Consider the following 23816-nt stretch of genomic DNA (forward strand, 5'->3'; position numbering starts at 1 on the left):
GGGCCTAACGTCATGAGCAAGCAGATGGTGCGTTGCTCCACAAGGTCGTCTGTCATGATGGTTGGCCTCCCACTGCGCTCCTCGTCATGCACATTTTGGCGTCCTGTTGAAAATTGTCTACAGCAGCAACGCACCATCTGCTTGCCCATAGACCTGGCACAGCTGACGATCAGTTTCAATCGGCGCTATGCCCTGTGCATTCAAAAACTTTATCGCTGACCGCACTTCACACTCGGCGGGAGCTGGAATAGGAACGTCCATCTTCAACCAATGCAACGAAGCTACTGAGAGCACTCGGGAAGTTCCGCTAGCGCATGCGCCATGCCAGGACATTATTCTATCGCGTACACGCAGTCGCTTCGCGCAATGTATGGTTTGCTAGCTGTGGGACGAGCGGGAAATTTACTTTACGGACGCGCCTCGTATGTATGCTATTAGTATTTCAACATCAATTGCGGAAAAAAATCATTCACAAAAACAGCGACAAATATCACGTCATAGACAAGCGTGCTAGAGAAAACAGATTTATTTGATCGGCGAGCTTGTGCTTGTAACTTGCTTCCAGTGTAAACACGTTTGAATACCTTCGCCGCGCCACCAATAGTTTCAAACATACATTCACTAATTTTGTTTCTCCAGGCACGCTTGGGCACGCAGGCGCTTCCATTTTACTTGCCTAAGCGTACCTTCAATGTGACCGCAGTCTTCCTCTGGTAAGGGACCTCGAAGTATGAGAAGTCTTGGCGAAGAGTCATATCCATTTCCTCGGCCCAGGAATGAACTCTCGCATGTGAAGCCTGACATCACGCGTTCAGCTTATTGAACTTTCTCTAGCAAAACCCACAGCGGAAGGAAAGTGTGTCATTTTATATAATATATTCATTTTATTAAATCACATATTTTCATGACGACTTACTGACCAATCTGAAGTTTTATTTTGTCTATTTTGCTCTGTCCACCTGAAAGTTTGAGCGAATTCAACATAGAACGAGCTGGAAAAGGCACCACCACCTTATAAAAGGCACCAACAATACACAAAGAACACTTGCCTGACATGGCTTGGTCTTCCGGCGACACTGTTGGAAAAACAAACAAATGTATTGAATTAGAAATGCTCCTACTAATTATTTCTTTTTTTATTTTAGCCTTCTCAGGGTTTGGCACATTGTCCTTTCAGGCAATTTAAACCTTAAACACTATAGAAACACACGTTACGTGGTGTCAGCATCATGCCGGACCTCCACCTGAGACAACACAGGACATAACACTCTAAAAACATTAAGGCAACATGCGAGGCCATTTGTTTGACTTTTCTAAAGTCGAACCCGGAACCGATCCATGAACCAAGGCACTCAGTGGTCCATTGTGAGTCCTACATATGCGATGTTTGTCCAAGTCCGCCGACAGGAGACCTGGGTGGTATTTGTGAATGAGATGCTGTCAGACGGGCGATCCTGCTTCCGTCCTGACAGTCAGATTCTATCCCAACATGAGTACCTACCTGATAAACCCCAGGGCTTGCAGCCACAAGTCCTTAACCCAGCATTGGGGACCCGTATTACCCCGAAACTTCATTCCAGTCAATTTTTAATTATTGCAGATGATAGCTGAAATGAGGGGAAGTGGAGAATGTTGATAGAATGAAAGAGGGAAACGAAAGTACCTTCAGAAAGAACCTTGTGCAAAGTCTGCTTTGTCCACCATAAACTTCATGTTGGGTATCGAGCCCTGGCCTCCTGGGTGGAATATCAGCTTCCTAGCGCTGAGCAACATACTCGGCAATGTACAAACGTAATTTCCATGTTGTGTCTTAATAGTGAACGGCGATAATACGTTTGTCTTCAGAAAATAAAACACGGTTTTTCTAATTCTTGGGATGATAACCGAAATAAGTTTAATAATTACGATGAATTAAAGTCAGAGGAAGAAATCAACTATATCATGAACTAAGACTCGGAAGTTCATGACCTAAAAATCACAGAAAAAGTACATATAAAATATCTGAGAATATGACAATAAAATTAAAAAATATATACGATGATTTAAATACCATAATACAAACACACTACATAGTTCCACCTGTGGAAAACACATTAACATCAAACTCAATCACTATCTGATGCAAAAAAAAAAAAAAAAACTTTTTCTTCTTTGCTTTACTCTCGGAATTTTTATATATTCACATGTGAGATACAATATGCTGACTACGAGCACTGCGGCGGCTGTGGTATTTGTTCTGTTGCGTTGAATGGGGAGAAGCACTTAACACACGTGATCAGGAGTCAAGGCTGATGCATCGTAAGGAAAATTCCTGCAAAACGCAGTTGAATTGCGTAAGCAATCTGCGTAGGTTCTCGAATAGAAACTACGACTGAACCGTAAAAATGTCCGTTCATAATCAGAAAAGAGCAGAAATCCAAAAAAAAAGTAACACATTTCCTAAAAACTGACCAAAGACAATAAGGGACCGAAAAGTGCAAAATAAATTAGTAGTTCGTATTGAAGTGAAACGAGTTTGTATTGCATCCTGCAATGTCTGTGATGTCTCAGAAAAAAGAGATATTTCGTCAACTACCGAGCCCTACTTATAACTATGGTATTAAAGGTGTGTGAAAGAGAGCATTTTGATTTAGGCACAGCGTGGTGACAAGCGCATTAAAATGATGATCACTTAAGTCTCAATTACGATATTTCCTATAGCTAATTTGAAAGAAAACAAAGGACTATGTTGATGAAAAGTTTATATTTTATGAGGAGTAACTTAGGCCTAATAACAATTTGATAATCCTTAACAGAGGATTACATCTGACCGTGAAACTAGCGGCCCGGATTCAAATCCTGGTTGGGACAAGTTGCCTGGTTGAGGTTTTTTTCCAGGAGTTTCCCCTCAACGCGTTGCTACTTAACTTTTGACACTAGACTCTGGACTCATCTCGCTAGTATTGTCACAATCATCTTATTCAAACGCTAGATAACCACAGCAGTTGATATAGCATCGTAAAACAATCAAGTAAAAAACAATGGACTAAATGCGCGGAGCTTCAATCGAATTTATTTATTTAAGATACATTTTTAAATTCAAGAAACAATGAATTTAGAACGGTGCATACAGGCTGAGTCAGTAGGAAAGGTACATGGTGTGAGGAGTGATAATATTGATGATTCTGAACAAAAAAGTTTATATGAACTTATGTCCTGTTCTTAACAATATCTGACATACAGCTGTTTGCAAATCACCGGCGTTAGTCATCAATAGGCTACTCATATGCACACGCAACCAAAACGACATTAGGTTGTAGTAGGACGAATGAAAGTATCCTGGGCGTTGGATCGGTCACGGTGGAGTCATTTTTTGGCCACCGATATCACCCGACCTACTCCATTGGATTACTGTGTGTGAGGTTATACTGACTCAGAATTACTTTCTATACCTTGATTTTATATTGTAAGATTGTTATATACCAACCCTTCTGTAAGCGCCTTCAGCTTGAGCGCAACCTTTTCAATCACCCTGTATAATGGTAGGTGAAGTAATAAAATAATTATGTAGGTTTGTAAATGAACTCAAGTTCAGTATCCAAGTAAAGATGAACTTAAAGAAGAGTCACTATTATTAGATTCTACAGAAAATTATTATTACTAAACTGGAATAATTAAAAAACCATAGTAATTTGAATTGTTTCATCGTTGCTTCGTTTTGGTCTTTGAAAGCAACACCTACATGCCGCGTGTGTTTCGTGCTATTCTTATTTCCATTACATAAAGCTTTCCGAAACACAAATCATGGGACCGATATGAAATTTCCTTCCCGGTTGTAGGGAGAGGGTTTAAAACAATGACTGTCATAAACGGGGTGTGGCCATTTTTATCTCTCATAAATGAATTCAGCAAAAGGGATAAAAGAACAGTGCAATAAACAACATACTGGTTATGAATTATATAGCAGAGTCCTGTCAGTGAATAAGTACCTACATTATCTACATACACTACGACTAGGTCTACAAACACTACTACATATATTACTACTGCTGCTACTAGTAAAAATTATACAGGGAAATAAAAAGTAATGCATAAACAATATAAAGAAGATTTTAACAGCGCAAGGAGGTGAACAGAAAATATTTTCAAAAGATAATTATAAAGACTACATATTAAGATATTACATTTGTATTATAAAAAGAGTATGGAAAATAATAGAACAAATCATATCAAGCTATACAATTTTGGGTATAATTTAATACAGCAGCTAGGATTTAACAGAAAAAAAAACTAACGGTAGAAGTGTGAGTTCAAGGTAAGTGAACAAATTGGGAATACACGCACTTATAAAAGCAGAAAATAATCACAAACAGGAAGAATAATAGCAAACAAACCTGACATAATCCTATGAACTATAACATAAATCTACATGTGACGCGATGAAGCTGTAATTGAAGGGTTCAGAGCCATAATGGGCCAAACGCCATATATTAAAAACGTAGAAACAAGAGTTAAAATTAAGTCATTACCATAATTCAATGAAACATATAGCAAGTAATATAAAGTGTGGACAGTAAAACTAAATGATATGTAAATCTTCATTAAACTGTGGTATTCGCTTACATTTAACCCTTGATTTCTCCGTTTTTAATAAATGGCGCTTGGCCCACTATGGCTCTGAACCCTTCAAATCAGTGCCACATAGGAGGCGAACTACACAGCACCACATGATGATGATGATGTTGAGTAATGGAGCAAAAGTAGAATACCGGTAGGGGTAACGGGGTATCCTGAGAAAGCCTGACTAAGCACCGTCTTTGTCCACTGGAAATTCCACTTCGACCAGTCGAGATTAGAAGCCGGGTAATATTGTGGAAAGCCGAAGTTCTATACTTTGTTCCATAATGCCTGAAAAGGGATGTGAACATTGCCGGCAGAGGAGGAGAGCAATATAATTGAAGGTATGATAGCAAAAACCGTACAAGTCCAACAAATTCCAATTTTTAGCATAGTATAGTTATCTTCACTTCATTTGAAGCGGCATCTGTTGACATAACAAGTTTATACAAAAACCGAATTTGTGCAATTGAAATGAGTGTTTGAAAACGTAGTGTTTTCTGCAAAAAACGAATTAGTCCAACGGCTTTCTAGCAAAAGACGGACAAGTAACAAACTTATCCGGTACTTGTTAGAAAATATCATAAAGTTGGCATTTGTGTTGTCTTCTTTTGTTTTATCGGCATATTAGCTGTTATTGTCCGTGTTATTGGTTAAATATTTTGTTTTACAAATGATCATTACAATTAATGACCCAAAAAAGCAAGTCATCAGAATGAGGAGAATGTTGAAGTTGAAAGTAGCAGTGTGTGTAATGAGTGAAAACAGCTATAATAATAATAATAATAATAATAATAATAATAATAATAATAATAATAATAATAATAATAATAATAATAAGGCATATCACTCGGTTAAGAGAGAAGTTTTATATGATATTCTTATTGAATTTGGTATTCCCAAGAAACTAGTTCGATTAATTAAAATGTGTCTTAGTGAAACGTACAGCACTGTCCGTATAGGCCAGTTTCTGCCGAATGCTTTTTCAATTCACTGCGGGCTAAGGTAAGGAGATACAATCACCTTTACTTTTTAACTTTGCTCTAGAATATGCTATTAGGAAAGTCCATGATAACAGAGAGGGTTGTAAAACGAACATATGAGACAGGGAAAATACTGAATCAACCAGGTATGATCTTCATAGTTTAATATATATTTTGATGTACCGAAGTACATATGATATTTCCATGCAGATATTCTGCGTCATCACATGATGAAAGAGAGATGGAACGGAGAAAAATTCTCTCCGGCGCCGGGATTTGAACCCGGGTTTTCAGCTCTACGTGCTGCTGATGCTTTATCCACTAAGCCACGCCGGATACAATCCCGACGCCGTTTAGAATCGTCTCAGATTAAGCTCCATCTCTTGGGTTCCCTCTAGTGGCCGCCCTCTGCACTACGTCATAGATGTCTATGAACGCAGGACCGAAGTCCATACATGTGTTGAGGTGCACTCAGATGAGTATCCGGCGTGGCTTAGTGGATAAAGCATCAGCACGTAGAGCTGAAAACCCGGGTTCAAATCCCGGCGAGAATTTTTCTCCGTTCCATCTCTCTTTCATCATCTGATAACGCAGAATATCTGCATGGAAATATCATATGTACTTCGGTACATCAAAGTATATATGATATGCGTAATAAATCACTTTGTGATTTAAGACGGCGCCCATACCGTCGGATCCCGGCCAATCAGTCACTCATCTGAGTGCACCTCAACACATGTATGGACTTCGGTCCTGCGTTCATAGACATCTATGACGTAGTGCAGAGGGCGGCCACTAGAGGGAACCCAAGAGATGGAGCTTAATCTGAGACGATTCTAAACGGCGTCGGGATTGTATCCGGCGTGGCTTAGTGGATAAAGCATCAGCACGTAGAGCTGAAAACCCGGGTTCAAATCCCGGCGCCGGAGAGAATTTTTCTCCGTTCCATCTCTCTTTCATCATTTCATAGTTTAAGTTACAGTGCTATTAGTTTTAATTCCCGGTTCAGTTCAGAACACTACAATGAAATAACGCTCTTTAGCGATAAATTAATTCGGAAATGCGGACAAGTGAGCGATACTATAATAAAAATCCAAACGCGCCGAAGGAATTTGTTTTCTGTATATATTGAAGGATGCACTTGAAGGAATGGTGAACGGGAAAAGAGTTCGGGGCAGAAGAAAATATCAGATGATAGACGACATTAAGATATGTGGATCATATGTGGAGACTAAGAGGAAAGCAGAAAATAGAAAAGATTGGAGAATGCTGGGTTTGCAGCGAAAAAGAGTTCGGGGCAGAAGAAAATATCAGATGATAGACGACATTAAGATATGTGGATCATATGTGGAGACTAAGAGGAAAGCAGAAAATAGAAAAGATTGGAGAATGCTGGGTTTGCAGCGAAAAAGAGTTCGGGGCAGAAGAAAATATCAGATGATAGACGACATTAAGATATGTGGATCATATGTGGAGACTAAGAGGAAAGCAGAAAATAGAAAAGATTGGAGAATGCTGGGTTTGCAGCAAAAAAGAGTTCGGGGCAGAAGAAAATATCAGATGATAGACGACATTAAGATATGTGGATCATATGTGGAGACTAAGAGGAAAGCAGAAAATAGAAAAGATTGGAGAATGCTGGGTTTGCAGCGAAAAAGAGTTCGGGGCAGAAGAAAATATCAGATGATAGACGACATTAAGATATGTGGATCATATGTGGAGACTAAGAGGAAATCAGAAAATAGAAAAGATTGGAGAATGCTGGGTTTGCAGCGAAAAAGAGTTCGGGGCAGAAGAAAATATCAGATGATAGACGACATTAAGATATGTGGATCATATGTGGAGACTAAGAGGAAATCAGAAAATAGAAAAGATTGGAGAATGCTGGGTTTGCAGCGAAAAAGAGTTCGGGGCAGAAGAAAATATCAGATGATAGACGACATTAAGATATGTGGATCATATGTGGAGACTAAGAGGAAAGCAGAAAATAGGAAAGATTGGAGAATGCTGGGTTTGCAGCGAAAAAGAGTTCGGGGCAGAAGAAAATATCAGATGATAGACGACATTAAGATATGTGGATCATATGTGGAGACTAAGAGGAAAGCAGAAAATAGGAAAGATTGGAGAATGCTGGGTTTGCAGCGAAAAAGAGTTCGGGGCAGAAGAAAATATCAGATGATAGACGACATTAAGATATGTGGATCATATGTGGAGACTAAGAGGAAAGCAGAAAATAGGAAAGATTGGAGAATGCTGGGTTTGCAGCGAAAAAGAGTTCGGGGCAGAAGAAAATATCAGATGATAGACGACATTAAGATATGTGGATCATATGTGGAGACTAAGAGGAAATCAGAAAATAGAAAAGATTGGAGAATGCTGGGTTTGCAGCGAAAAAGAGTTCGGGGCAGAAGAAAATATCAGATGATAGACGACATTAAGATATGTGGATCATATGTGGAGACTAAGAGGAAAGCAGAAAATAGAAAAGATTGGAGAATGCTGGGTTTGCAGCGAAAAAGAGTTCGGGGCAGAAGAAAATATCAGATGATAGACGACATTAAGATATGTGGATCATATGTGGAGACTAAGAGGAAAGCAGAAAATAGGAAAGATTGGAGAATGCTGGGTTTGCAGCGAAAAAGAGTTCGGGGCAGAAGAAAATATCAGATGATAGACGACATTAAGATATGTGGATCATATGTGGAGACTAAGAGGAAAGCAGAAAATAGGAAAGATTGGAGAATGCTGGGTTTGCAGCGAAAAAGAGTTCGGGGCAGAAGAAAATATCAGATGATAGACGACATTAAGATATGTGGATCATATGTGGAGACTAAGAGGAAATCAGAAAATAGAAAAGATTGGAGAATGCTGGGTTTGCAGCGAAAAAGAGTTCGGGGCAGAAGAAAATATCAGATGATAGACGACATTAAGATATGTGGATCATATGTGGAGACTAAGAGGAAAGCAGAAAATAGAAAAGATTGGAGAATGCTGGGTTTGCAGCGAAAAAGAGTTCGGGGCAGAAGAAAATATCAGATGATAGACGACATTAAGATATGTGGATCATATGTGGAGACTAAGAGGAAATCAGAAAATAGAAAAGATTGGAGAATGCTGGGTTTGCAGCGAAAAAGAGTTCGGGGCAGAAGAAAATATCAGATGATAGACGACATTAAGATATGTGGATCATATGTGGAGACTAAGAGGAAAGCAGAAAATAGGAAAGATTGGAGAATGCTGGGTTTGCAGCGAAAAAGAGTTCGGGGCAGAAGAAAATATCAGATGATAGACGACATTAAGATATGTGGATCATATGTGGAGACTAAGAGGAAAGCAGAAAATAGGAAAGATTGGAGAATGCTGGGTTTGCAGCGAAAAAGAGTTCGGGGCAGAAGAAAATATCAGATGATAGACGACATTAAGATATGTGGATCATATGTGGAGACTAAGAGGAAAGCAGAAAATAGGAAAGATTGGAGAATGCTGGGTTTGCAGCGAAAAAGAGTTCGGGGCAGAAGAAAATATCAGATGATAGACGACATTAAGATATGTGGATCATATGTGGAGACTAAGAGGAAATCAGAAAATAGAAAAGATTGGAGAATGCTGGGTTTGCAGCGAAAAAGAGTTCGGGGCAGAAGAAAATATCAGATGATAGACGACATTAAGATATGTGGATCATATGTGGAGACTAAGAGGAAAGCAGAAAATAGGAAAGATTGGAGAATGCTGGGTTTGCAGCGAAAAAGAGTTCGGGGCAGAAGAAAATATCAGATGATAGACGACATTAAGATATGTGGATCATATGTGGAGACTAAGAGGAAAGCAGAAAATAGAAAAGATTGGAGAATGCTGGGTTTGCAGCGAAAAAGAGTTCGGGGCAGAAGAAAATATCAGATGATAGACGACATTAAGATATGTGGATCATATGTGGAGACTAAGAGGAAAGCAGAAAATAGAAAAGATTGGAGAATGCTGGGTTTGCAGCGAAAAAGAGTTCGGGGCAGAAGAAAATATCAGATGATAGACGACATTAAGATATGTGGATCATATGTGGAGACTAAGAGGAAAGCAGAAAATAGAAAAGATTGGAGAATGCTGGGTTTGCAGCGAAAAACCTGCCCATGCGCAGAACACTTACGTATGTATGTATATTATTTTCCAACCAAGTACACAATTTGATATGATACTTTTTCTTCCATTATTTTTATGTTTAAACCAAAGACATAATTTAAAGACTACATTTGTATTGTACAAGATGAAAAATGCATATTTAATTTAAATTGATATAGTAATTGTACCACCCTCATGCCAATAACAGAAAAGGATAATAAAAATATGTATTAATAAATCTCTTGATTATCCTTCAGAACTGTTGTATTCTTAATTTAAAGTATTTGATATCCATCGTATTTGTAACAATGTCTTGTTGAATTTCGTACATAAAGACCGTAATATATTTAATTTGTATCCACAGAAATATAAAATTAAAATATCAGACAACATACACTTGACGGAACCCAAATATACCACAACTGTAGCACATAATCACAGTGGTAACTTCGGTCCAAGGCTAACTAAATACAATTTGCTAATGCTCCTTGTTTTAAAACATGAATTAAAAATTACTGTTTAGAGAGAAAATTTAAAGTTCCAATTATTGTGCTATCTGTTTTCTTTTTTTCTGTACTTTTTATCGTTATTTAATAAAATATCTTGCAATTATATGGAATGCCCCTTGAGCACGAGTATGTAACTTACTCTTTCTGGAGGTGCTGAAGTGATTATTATACAAAAAAAATGTATCTCTGTTCTAGAAATAAATTATTATTATTCGCTATACTGGAGAATTCCCACGGTATCATTGAACCGTGCCGTTACGTTTAGCGCCAAATTTTACTAAATACACAATCTCGCCAACATAAGAACACGATGTTGGTGTGTGGCGTCATTAGAGAGAGAAATTTGTTTATTTTCTTTCTGTGCCTCCTTCGTTCTGAACATTACTGAGAGATAGCACCACTGTTAGCTACAAGGTATATTTGCGCAAATATATTGCAAGTAGATTACGTGACTTAAGCACAGGAACGCCATTTCGTAATTTCATTTAAGAAACAAGCCAAACGAATTATCTTTGCATCAAAAACGGATGCTCCCTGGACCAAATTATCGTATTTTATAATTGTTTGAAACTTATTACATGACTTAGATGAGAGTTTCGAGACAAAACAGTTTTGCTATATTTGTTTTTTTTATTAAATGTTAAGCACCACTGTTAGATACAAGGTGTATTTGCGCAAATATTGCGGGTAAATTATGACGAGTGGCTTAGATGAGAGGCTCGCGACAGAAACAGTTTTGCTGTAGCGCATGCGCGGACCTCTCATGCAGTGGAAGCGTGATCCTTGAAATTATTTTCGCGTGTACATTGAAGATTAAATGATTGAGATCCCTTCTTGTTCCGGTTACAGACCTTGGATATACGAAGGTTAGGTTTGGTTAGTTTAGGTTTTTATTAGCCAAGTCCGCGCATGCGCAGACAGGCAATATCCTGTCGCGAGCCGCATGTGATAAGTGATATGAGGTCGAGGAATGGGAGAAGGTTAGGTTAGGTTGGGTTAGGTTAAGTTTGGTTGGGTTGGGTAAGGTTAGGTTAGGATAGGTTAGGTTGGGTTAGGATAGGATAGGTTAGGTTGGGTTAGGTTAGGATAGGTTAGGTTGGGTTAGGATAGGTTAGGTTAGGATAGATTAGGTTAGGATAGGATAGGTTAGGATAGGATAGGTTAGGATAGGATAGGTTAGGATAGGATAGGTTGGGTTAGATTAGGATAGGTTAGGTTAGGATAGGTTAGGTTAGGATAGGTTAGGTTAGGATAGGTTAGGTTGGGTTAGGTTAGTTTAGAATAAATTAGGTTGGTTAGGATAGGTTAGGTTAGGTTAGGTTAGGATAGGATAGGTTGGGATAGGATAGGTTGGGATAGGATAGGTTGGGTTAGGTTAGGTTAGGCTAGGTTAGGATAGGTTAGGTTGGGTTAGGTTAGTTTAGGATAGATTAGGTTGGGTTAGGATAGGTTAGGTTAGGATATGTTAGGATAGTTTAGGATAGTTTAGGTTAGGGTAGGTTAGGATAGGTTAGGTTAGGATAGGATAGGATAGGTTAGGATAGGTTAGGATAGGATAGGTTGGGTTAGGTTAGGATAGGTTAGGTTGGGTTAGGTTAGTTTAGGATAGATTAGGCTGGGTTAGGATAGGTTAGGATAGTTTAGGTTAGGGTAGGTTAGGTTGAGTTAGGTTAGGATAGGTTAGGTTAGGGATGGGGAAGTGACAGAAGATTTTAACATGAAGTTTATTTACACATTATGTAATATAAATATTGTTTTCATGTATTTGACGAACCTTTTTTATTTCAACATAAAATTTGATTTCAATTGTTCATGTAGTAGTTAAAATTATAGAAAATTTTACTTATTTGGAAAAATAGAACTTTAAACAAACTTTTCATTAAACAATGTATTGTTAGTGTTATAATTCTGTAACTTGCCGATGTAAGGTAAAACTAGATTGATTTCATGAAAAATTACAGTATAATAATGTTACAGGAGACCGAAGAATGTGACAAGGTTAGAGTGGGTTTGATGAGAGAATAGATTCGTGACAGGAGACCGAGGACTACTATGAGGTTAGAATGGGTTTCTTGAGGGATAGCTAAGTGACAGAAAACCGAGGGCTGTACAGTAATTTTAAGATAAAGACGTAATTAGGAGGGATTTCACAGGAGCGTGGTTGCAATATCAGTTTTTATTTCTAGTCCCACTGGATACAGGATGCTAGATGGATGAATTTTAGCATTCGGCTTTCTTCTTTTGCACTGCATTCCTTGTTGAATATGTAAGTTGCTAGGTAGCCTGTAAATTCACTTTTGCGCCGGTGGTATTGGGGGAGCGAAGCTTTTACATGGCGCCAAGTTGACTCAATCGTATTTGTGTGTGCACCAGATAATTTGTTCACAAATTGTACGGAGTGGTTGACTGTTAGATGATTAAAACCATGTTCACTTATGTTGTTATATGATTTCCAACAGTCTGAGATGATAGTTGTTCCTGGTTTTACCCACTTTTTTATTAGTTTTAGGAGTGTTTGTTCACTACGGTCCTCTTTTGGCACTAAAAACACAGTCCGGTACCACGTTCGACACCTCCAAAGACCCACTGTCCCTGTACATAACGACCTTTGTAGTATTTTTGTTTACCAAATTTACTCTCATCTATTTCGATGACTTTCCCTGGACCGCCAATTTGGGTGGAAGACATTTCTACATAGAAAATTAACACAGATCTTACAAGGGATCTCCACTTACTGAGAGTATGGTCATCAAAATTGTACTCTTGTTTTATGTTATTCCCGGGCGTATTATTGAGGATTTCATATAGCAGGAACATGATTTCTTCATATGTTAAGTTGCTGTTGTTGAACAATGACTCGTATCTTGTAGTCAACTGCGTATTGCAATTCTTTTTGTTACATCGCCATTTATCGCATTTCGTGTTGAGTTTCATTTGGATTCCACATTTTTTGCATTTGGCAGAAGTTTTCATAAGACCCACTTCCTGAAGAAATTTGACACTCATTTGAATATCAGTGAATAATATTACGAAAAATTTTCTGTTGGGTTTACCTTCATTGCCTATTGTTGATCTGTTGTAAGATCCGACGCAAGAATTGTACCTTTCTGTCATTTCCTTCTGGAAACGTTTTACAATGTCTTCTAAAGTGTCCATTTTATCTCGAACTAAAATATCTGTCGAATTTTCTTTTGTTTTATTACGGCCGAATGTGTTTATCTCTTTCGTATCGATGTTTTGTATTCGGTCATGGCCTTTATGACAGTTTTTGTTTCGTAATATTGATAAACAATAATAGGCCTATAATGAAAGCGGTGAATAATTTCATGGACCCTAAATTTTTTTTCGTAAAAGGCAGGCTATTTTTCTCTACGCCAGAAATAAAACGGCAACGCGGTCATAATTACGTACTTAACGCTTTGGGGAACATTAACCGCAAATTTACTTTCCGTCATTTGAATGATATTCCATCAAACACGCCTTTTTTCATATTCATTTCCTTGTGATAGCCCACTTTAAGATCTTACTGCATCTGCATTTCTTTTAATGCGTTCAAAACATCGCCGTTGTACTACATAAAACCTTGCTCTTGACTAATGCAGTGAATTATTTAAGAATATAGTCGCGAATTTTACTACCACCATTTCGATTGTGTTTTGTTTGGCACGGCTCGGTACGGCCTGGTGACTAGTGGCCGGCGAGTAACGTCCACTATCGATATTCGTCTGCCGTGGGTATTATCCAGTTGTTCCTTATTATTATTTGAAATTATAGTGGAGAGTAAAATTGAAGGGTTCAGAACCATAGTGGGCCAAGCGCCATTTATTAAAAACGGAGAAAACAAGGGTTAAAATTAAGTGATTATCACAATTTATTGAAACATATAGCAAGTAATATAAAGTATGCACATTAAAACTAAATGATACGTCAATTTTTATTAAACTATGGTATTCATTTAACTTTAACCATCGTTTTCTACGTAAATGACGCTTGGCCCACTATGGCTATGTACCCTTCAACTGACAGGACAAAACATAATAAATAGAATAATAAATCAAAACGAACATAAATATTATTCTATCCTTCATTATCCAGCAGAACATATCTAACTCATTAGGTCACAGTAAAAAAGAACTGTAGGCTATGTGCGCTCCCGAAGAAATTCGAAGTATCTAGGGTAACTCAGTCTAAATCGGGTCAATTTCAAAACCCTGTCTCCATATTCAAGCGTAAACCAGTTCAAGCAAGTGCTGCCATATACTGGTCAGGAAGAGAACTTCCTGCACACGTTGAGTGCCATTGATGCTAGCTGGTGTGTGTATTCTTTGTGTTGACAATAAAAGAATAGAGAGAATATAAAGCTGAGTTAAGAGTATTTTATACATTTTAAATAAAGCTTTACGGTTCCTTTATTATTTTACAACAACTATTGCAGAGAATTTGTGCGATTAACTTTCAATATTAAGTTTAAGCTTTTTAGAAGAGATTATGGCTATTAACGCCTTCGTCGAAGCAGTATTCAGTACTACCAACCTATAGCGCAACAAAGTTCTAAATTTTGGTTAAATAGGGTCAGTAATATCGGACAAATAGGGTCAACATGTTTCAAATCAGTCCACTCAAATTAAGTATTTATTTTTAATTCTTTGTGACAGATGGTTAAATGTAAGAGGAAAACGTCAAATTCGTGGACTGAGAACGACATGCAGAAGGCTATTAAAGCATTTCGCGAGGGAAGAAGCCAACGTCACGCTGCTGAGTTGCTAGGAGTTCCTCATTCATGTCTGCAACGACGTCAACCAATTGTAAAATGAAGGCCGTCAAACTACGTTTACTCCAGAACGAGAAAATGAACTTGTGTCTAGAATTTTGAAACTGTACGCATGTGGTTTTGGACTACACTGTAACACAGTTCGTTGGTGCAGAAAAGAAAACAGTGTTTGTTTGTGGAAGGTGTAAAGTGTTAAATTAAATCAATTCAATATTGATTTTAACGTTCCGTGCAGGTATACAGAGGGAAAAATTGTGACCCGATTTGCCCTAAACACTGACCCCATTTATCCTTATACAGAAGGGTAAAAAGGGCCACTGCAGTGAAATAGTTCACTTCATGTACAAACAGTTAGTTTAGAGTAAAAAAGAAACATTTTTGGGGAAGTAGTACTTACATGTGGCTGTAACTAATGATATGTTATGAATGTAATAGGCTATATTATGAAATTAACAATAAAATCAAGGATTTGTTACTTTTTCACCCCATTTACCCTTGGTTACTCTATTTCCACGCGAGCATAGTTCGGTCTTCAACAGGTTTGTAGCGTTCTCTCTCTCGAAGGAAACGTCCTCGAGTGCGCGACCTTCGAACGAATACGAGCTAATGAATAATTTGCATTGTAGTGCTGTAGCGGACATCTCCATTATGAACCATTAATATCGACGAATGGAACTTCAATGAAACCAAGTCATCCAGCATCACAGCGGCTCTGTTTATACACAATTTATATGGCATCACTAAACAGTGCGATCCCATGTTTGGCACTGGGATGCGCTAGACGCATTATCAATAATAGTTGACGCCGGCAGACGGACAAAATACGGGACCACAGCTCGCAGATAAGCCTCATTACTACATGTAACCTCGAGCTTAGCTGTCAGAGCAACTGACAGCCAGCCTGGCTATCATGCAGTATAGCTGCTTTCTCGTCATATGACAAAATCTGGATACATTTAAATATGTAACAAGATTACAGAGACTTAGGAGAGGAGATTAAAATTGCAAATTGACAAATTTAATGAATTTTCAGTTGTTAATGCGGCTGTACTCAGACAAGCTCGCTCTGGGTTAAAGTCCTGTCAGCGCGTAATCAACATCAGCCTTCCACAAATCGATCGATAGTAATTGATTTCATTTCTGAACGAGGACATGAGGGGAAGACTACTTCTTGAATGACGATAATAGTTCTGTATTAACAATCGAATACAGCTATACTAAGTTGCTATGCGTTCATTTCCAATTTTCTTTTAGGTTACTAGTCAAAACCTGTAATTTAGGCCCGTAACACACTTGCAGAGTTTTCGCCAGCGAGAAATGTGTTGCGAGAAAATTAAAAAATTGATAACATGGATTCAAATAGACGTCCACACACTGGAAGAGATTCTCGTGCGAGGCAAAAATCTCGCGCGAGTTTCTCGCTGGGATCGGTAGCTCAGCGAATTTTCTTGACACATTTATCAAAGATGTTTGACATTTATACTCTTTATGACGATCGAATGTAGAAAAAGATATCACAGGTGGCGATGAATTGTATTGTTTTCATTTGAAAATAAGGAAAGATGGCTGATAATTGCAGTCAGAAACTTATCGAACTTGTACGATGTCACCCGTAGGCCTATTTGTATTATACATGGGATGAAAACTATAAAAACTCGAAACTTAAAGAAGAAATCTGGAGACAAATATCAGATTATCTGAAAATAAATAGGGCTATATTTTATTTTGATGAGATTTAATAGTATTAATTAAACATTTGAAATGATGTAGGCCTATCTATATGTCTTAACAGTTTACGTAATTTTAATCGGAATATAGCAAAGAATTCTCTATCATATCATGAATGGCAAAAAAAAAAAAAACTGTGGTCCATTGAACCTGAAATAACGCCTAAACGTATGATCATTCAAATCGAAAGCAGTGTCCAAAACTCGCCCTTATTTTCGTAAGATACAATGTGATTTTCAGATATTTCTGGCTTAATTTTAGGCCCACTTCTTCTTTTCATTAACAAAATACATTCATGTAACTCCATTTCCTCATCATCTGAATACTCAGATTCAACATAGCGTTCGTACGTAATTTGTAAAGTACGACAATATACTTACAGGTTATATATTTAAGTACGACAATATACGTAAATACATAACCTATAATATTTCCCCCAACGAGTCATTACTATAATCAGAAAAATGCTTTCTGTATGAAGGCAGTGCATAGATGATCATAGCGAGGTGTGATCTGTGACAGCGAGAATTCGCCAAGTGTGTGGAGGAAGGCTCTTCGCCTCTTTCTCGCAACACATTTCTCGCTAGCGAAAACTCTTCAAGTGTGTTACGGCCTTAGGGTCGTATTCATAAACGAGAATATGTGCCGTGTCTCAAAGCTACATTTTCAGCTGAAGTGAACTAGACAGTTGTACAAAAAGCCGGATGTGACGTCAGAAGTCATGATCCTGTGGCTAACGAGAAAAACAGGCTTCGGCACGAATCAGAGTCACGTGATTATCATGGTCTAGTCATGGCCATCTTCACAATCGCCTATTACATATAGATGTTCAAAGTTCTAAAAAAACAAAGGAATTGCTATATTAAACTCATGTTAAACGTGCATTTATATATAAACTTGTTCAATGTTGGCCATGTTATGACTAAAAATGTGACGTCGCGCCGTACCCTGTCTTTCTCATTAGCTACATCATGATCCAAAGCTACATAGTGCATAGCAATCAAATCCATAGCAGCTAGAAAACGAAACTGCTTGGTTGATTGATGATTTGTTCACTAAAAAATATGGATACAGAAAAAGAAACGCCTGTGGGTTAAACCGTGGATTGCAAAACGTGATAAGAGAGGTATCCATAAGAACCTATTGAAAGAGCTTCAATGCCAGGACTTGAAAAGTTATACAAATCATTATAAATATTATTATTATTATTATTATATTATTATTATTATATAATATTAATATATTATACAAATTATTTATTTAAAACATTCAGGGTGCTATGCATAGAAATTTCGCTAGCCCGCGCTACGAGCGTGCTAAACTAGCCCCGGCTATCGACTGATTACTTGTACAGGATTCATATCATATTATATTGCTAACACTGGTTTATGAATACGAAAAACGTTAGTTCGCTGATCATCCACCGGAAGTCTGCGCTAAGAATGTCTATGAATATGGCCCTTAATTTCCTTCACACTCCGATATCAGAATTTTTGTGGTAGCAACAGTCCAGTTATATTTGCGTTCCGCCATATTTGTTTCAAGGTATAGAAATCTTTAGTCAAAGATAACAAGATGCATTTATATTTTATAAAAGATCTTTTATCGAAGAAACTTTTATAAAAGAAAACCCATTACACTGTCATATATTTTTAAAATATATTTTATAAAATATCTTTGTCAAAGAACTTTGATAGTGTAATAGCAGCCTGAGAAGAAACTACCTACTGAAGGATGCACTGGAAGGAATGGTGAATGGGAGAAGAGTACGGGGCAGAAGAAGCTATCAAATAATAGACGACGTTAAGATAATATATGGATAATATGCGTAGATTAAGAGGAAGGCAGAAAATAGAAACGACTGAAGAATGCTGGATTTGCAGTGAACGACCTGTCCTTGGGTAGAACACTATAGATGAATGAATGAATGAATGAATGAATGAATGAATGAATGAATGGTAGCAGGATATTTTGTTGTACTCTATCCAAAAAATAAACTTAAAATCTGCAGTTATATTACTTCCCTGTGTAAGAATATTGGTGTTCAGAATAATTGTAGTTCAGGAAGTTGTTGACTTAGCAATGAAAATTACTAATCAACAGTCGAATTTTTATTTTATAATCAAAAGTGAATCGATGTTAAGATTTATTGTTTCGGTCTCATCCCGAACGTCAAGTGTCTTTTACTATAGGGAGAACAATATATGCCCGAGGAAGAGCCGAGTACGTCTCTCTATATAAACCTGTATCTCAATGTCGATATTTGATTTATATCTAATGATGTGGAGGAAGGATTTCAACCTCAGCGGTCAGGCCATCTTGTTTGTTATTATCGCTGCGGTTCACCCAACATATTGATTGAGGTTAATGGTCTCCTTCTTCCGTCCTTTCGCTACCCTATGTAGATGTAATTCAATGGCTTGGGCCTGCATTGCCTACACCTCCAAACATACATTAATGCAGTTCTGTGCGAGAGAACTAGGGCAGGGCATTTTGTAATAAATTGACTTAACTGCGTTTCTTTTGAAGAGGTACAATGAAAATGTTTCTGTTATGAAACTAGAGGACGTAAAACATGGATGAATGGATGGATGAATAGATTTGATTTAGATTAGATGTCGATTACATACATAGATATTTAAATCAGGCAGATAGATATTAGATAAGGTAAGGTAGTGTAGGATATGATAGAATAGAATATGATAAGATAGGATAGAATAGGTTAGGATAGGATAGAATAGAATAGGATAGAGTAGGATAGGATAGAATATGCTAGGGTAGGGTAGGATAGAATAGGCTAGGGTAGGATAGGATAGAATAGGGTAGGATAGAGTAGGTCAGGATAGAATATAATAGAATACGATAGAATATGATAGGATAGGATAGAATATGATAGGATAGGATAGAATATGATAGCATAGGATAGGATAGAATAAGATAGAATATGATAGAAAAGGATAAGGATAAGACAGAATAAGATAGAATAGAATATGATAGCATAGGATAGGATAGAATAAGATAGAATATGATATCACAGAATAGCATAGAGTAGGATAGGATAGAATGATAGAATAGAATAGGATAAGATAGAATAGAATATGATAGCATAGGATAGGTAAGAATAAAATAGAATATGATAGCACAGAATAGCATAGAGTAGGATTGGATAGAATATGATAGAATAGGATAAGACAGAATAAGATAGAATAGAATATGATAGCATAGGATGGGATAGAATAAGATAGAATATGATAGCACAGAATAGCATAGAGTAGGATAGGATAGAATATGATAGAATAGGATAAGATAGAATAAAATATGATAGCATAGGATAGGTTAGAATAAGATAGAATATGATGGCACAGAATACGATAGAGTAGGATAGGATAGAATATGATAGCATAGGATAGGATGGAATATGATAGCACAGGATAGGGTAGAGTAGGATAGGATAAAATATGATAGGATAGAATATGAAGGAATAGGATAGGATAGAATAGGATAGGATAGAATATGATAGAATAGGATATGATAGGTCAGAATAGTATAGGATAGGGTAGAGTAGTCTAAGGTAAGGTAAGGCAAGTATTAAAATTTTTAATTTATTTTATTGTAGATACACAGAAATAAAATCATTATGATTTATGCACATAAATAAGTAAATGCAAGATAATTTTTGTTTATTTTGTATAATTTAATTTGTCGAAATGAATTTTCATAAATTCACAGTAAAAACGTCAGAAAATGAGGGCTCTGGGCTTTAAATACCGGTCACAGAAGTATTTACATTCCGGCGTCAAATGTTAAAAAGTCACTCGCGACACAGTTCATACGTACAATATCCAGACAGACAACACAACGAAAATTATTCGCCAAAACAACATAAAATGAGCAGAAATTCACACTTTCCTTGTTAAAATAAGATTGTCACAATTGTATGAATTCATAAAATTTCCACCAAACTGCAGCAAAACATAAATTGTCGAAGTAAAATTGTGTTATAACTTCTGTAACTTTGAATTTTTTTGTTATTGAAATATGTAATTGTTTCAACTTAAATCATAGATTTAAACAAATACAAATAGTTTGGAAAATACTAATTTTTTGCCTCTCCTGAAAATATATTCTTACGCGACAACTTAAGTTTTCATTAGTTGCTCCTGATTTCTCAGTCATACTTCATAATGTGAGAGAGTAAAAATTTGTTCCTGTATGGAATAAAACAATAAAAGGAAAACTGAAAGTAACAATACATCTTTGATGGTGTCAGTACAGAGGAATTGAAATGGTTCTGTCATGTTCAAAGAAGGGACACCGATAGACTGTTATATATATATATAAAAATATTACATTGATTTCAACAGGGAACAAAGACGGACCTGTATATAAGTTGTACAATAGGGCATGGAAGAAAGAGTCTTGAGAATGGACATTGGTTGAATAGGGAACTGAAAATCGAAAGACGTTGACAGACGTTATAAAATCGAATGTAACGAAGGAGAGCTTTCATACAATTCTATCAGAAAAGAGAAAATGAATGCTGTGTAGACAATAATTTTATGAGAATCGCAATGGTACGGTATAGATGATTATGATTATAACAATAAGTATTATTACTTTAATAAGCGTCATAATTTTTCCTCATATCATGTGTGTACTAGTGTTCCTAATTATCATAATTTTCTCTTTTTTGTGTGTGTATCTAAAAATTGTGTTTATCAAATGTTCTACAGTATATTTCTCTATATTTTTATTATCATTATTATTATTGTCTCATATTTCTCTATACACTGTAAATGTTTCACGTATTTTAACTCAGAAGCTACATTTTATTATGCTTTTTTATTTTTTTTCTACAGGGACATCATTTTATTTTCACTAACATTTCTAATATTAACCTGGCTATACCTTTGGATAAACGGTTGAGAACCGGAAACACCGTTTGCTACCCCCTTCCACGACTGGAGTTCGATGATACTGGCGTAAAATACAAACAAATCACTTTACTAGGTATAGGAAGGAAGAAAAGTAGTTCATCCATTTACGTAAACTAGGAAATATCGCGATTTTGAGTTTGATAATTTTTGTTTAATCAAAATACAGTACAGTATTAACAATAAGTGTTTTTACTCATGAACTGAACTATCCATTCGGACGTATTCATTATGCAGTGTATATTATACTGTCTACAGCACATTAGCGTACAATATAGAGAATGAAGTTAAATTGAAAAATAATCATAATATGGATACTTAAACATATTTTTGAAAATGGTGGCCGTTCATTTCGATACAGGCTTGTTCTTTTGTGCATATTATCGTACTATAGACTATTGTACCTAATTCCAATTACTAGTTTCGTCCTTCGTACTAGTAACTCATGTTGAAATAATTATATAGGCTACCTTGTCTATAAAAGAGTACCTTACAGTAGGTACTGTAAATTTTTATTTTCATTAGTTTTATTTTTAATATTAATGTGCTAACAGAGATTAGCCTACAACTGGTTGACACAGAAGTTAGTACGTATAAGAATACAATATTAGTGACGACAAAAAAAAAAAAATAATAATAATAATAATAGTAATAATAATAATGATAATAATAATAATAATGCAGTGAAGTAAAATTGAGCAGTACGGTACACTTTTATTTCCTTCGCGACGACATGTATATTTTCGTTTGAATACATTCCGGAGACATTAGTATACGGACATGTAAGCAATTAATAACATCAGGATATTTTAGTACACGGTCATAATGCACAGCCATTCTGTCAGATTTCAACTTTGAAAACATCGGAAAGTAATTATTATTTATATGCAGGAACAATGCTATAGTGGAGTGAAATACATTGACAAACCATGACACAACGCAACACAAAACACACAACAAAACAATGGGAGCATAAACAAACTTTTGTTACAAAACAAATGACGGTGCATGCCTGGTCGTTTCTGGTAACGTTCCATAGGTTTGAATAGGTGATACGAAGCATGATGGGGAAAGACCATTATGTCCCGGTTTCATCTTCTATTTTACCCTCCGGAGCGACATTCTCATGTTTTGTCACAATAGAGGCGGAGTAACCCCGACTTGTAATGAGATGTTTCCCAGTTGCGATTCCAATAACATCGAGAACCCAATATCTCCTCTTTGTAGATTTCTTTTCAAAGGCCACGGGATTCGACAAGCATTGTATATAGTATTGATTTATCCGTTATTTTAATTATTCATTCTGCAGCAAAAAATTCTTTTTGTTCTTCGCTATGGCTTAATAGGGACAGAGAATATTGAGCTATACATCCAGCGGGCCTGAGTTCAGTTCCTAGCGGAGAATATTTTTTTTTCTGTCCCATATGGACTGGATTGCTTTGTCTGTTTTCTGTTCATGCTTGGCCATACAAAAGCGCGCTTGTGGCTATTTATTGTCGGCTTAAAACCCTCGCAAAAGTGTGTAGAACATGAGAGAGATTAATCTATCGATTCAACTGAAATAGTTAATCGATTAAATATTTTGATCGATCAACAGCACTAATTTTTACTTCTCTCAAAATATAGTCAATTCGAATTTAGAGCTCTAATTTCTCCGAGGTCTATGGATCGCCATACACTTCACAGAGTCTTTTGTTTGCAGCAACGAGCGCAGGATGCATGGAGTAGACATGAACAGCTTGCAAGTGAAACCGCTTTTGTAGACCGTCGCCATTATGATGCTACCAAAACATTGGGCTCCCGGTTAGCACATGGGCAGTTGATTGTGATGTTGCATCGTTGTTTTAATTAATAAATGAAGTAATTTCAATATGCCTACATGTACTGCGTATGGCTGCACAAACAGGTTTTCAAAAAAATTCCTGGAATAACTTTTCACAGGTAAATATTCATGTGTGAAATGTACTTATTACCGGTAGATAATGAATGATTTAGCCTAGGTTAGTCGGTTAGATTCGTAGTGTTCACGTATTAGTTTGATTAAGAGAAAGGATTAGTGTATTGATATTATTGTAATTAATTTTTATAATCACTAAATCAGACACGCTTTGTAAACTTAGCATTTACGAGCGAAGCTAACCTAACAACCCAAGTTGGAAGTTTGTGTCGCGTGCTACAGAAA

General features: G+C 36.7%; 1 protein-coding gene across 3 annotated transcripts in view; it reads right to left on the reverse strand.

Annotated features, from left to right (window-relative positions):
* The window catches only part of LOC138700266 (Ig-like and fibronectin type-III domain-containing protein 1), a 1344471-nt gene that overhangs the window by 66082 nt on the left and 1254573 nt on the right, over positions 1-23816 (reverse strand). For 2 of the 3 annotated variants that reach the window (XM_069826763.1, XM_069826764.1), the window contains one exon: positions 1050-1076. The exons of the other annotated variant lie outside the window; for it this stretch is intronic. In XM_069826763.1, coding sequence (XP_069682864.1) covers positions 1050-1076 — 27 coding nt within the window. The remainder of the gene's footprint in view (positions 1-1049; positions 1077-23816) is intronic. 3 annotated transcript variants of the gene reach the window in all.

Source organism: Periplaneta americana, chromosome 5 (assembly GCF_040183065.1).
Source record: "Periplaneta americana isolate PAMFEO1 chromosome 5, P.americana_PAMFEO1_priV1, whole genome shotgun sequence".
Lineage (NCBI taxonomy): Eukaryota > Metazoa > Arthropoda > Insecta > Blattodea > Blattidae > Periplaneta > Periplaneta americana.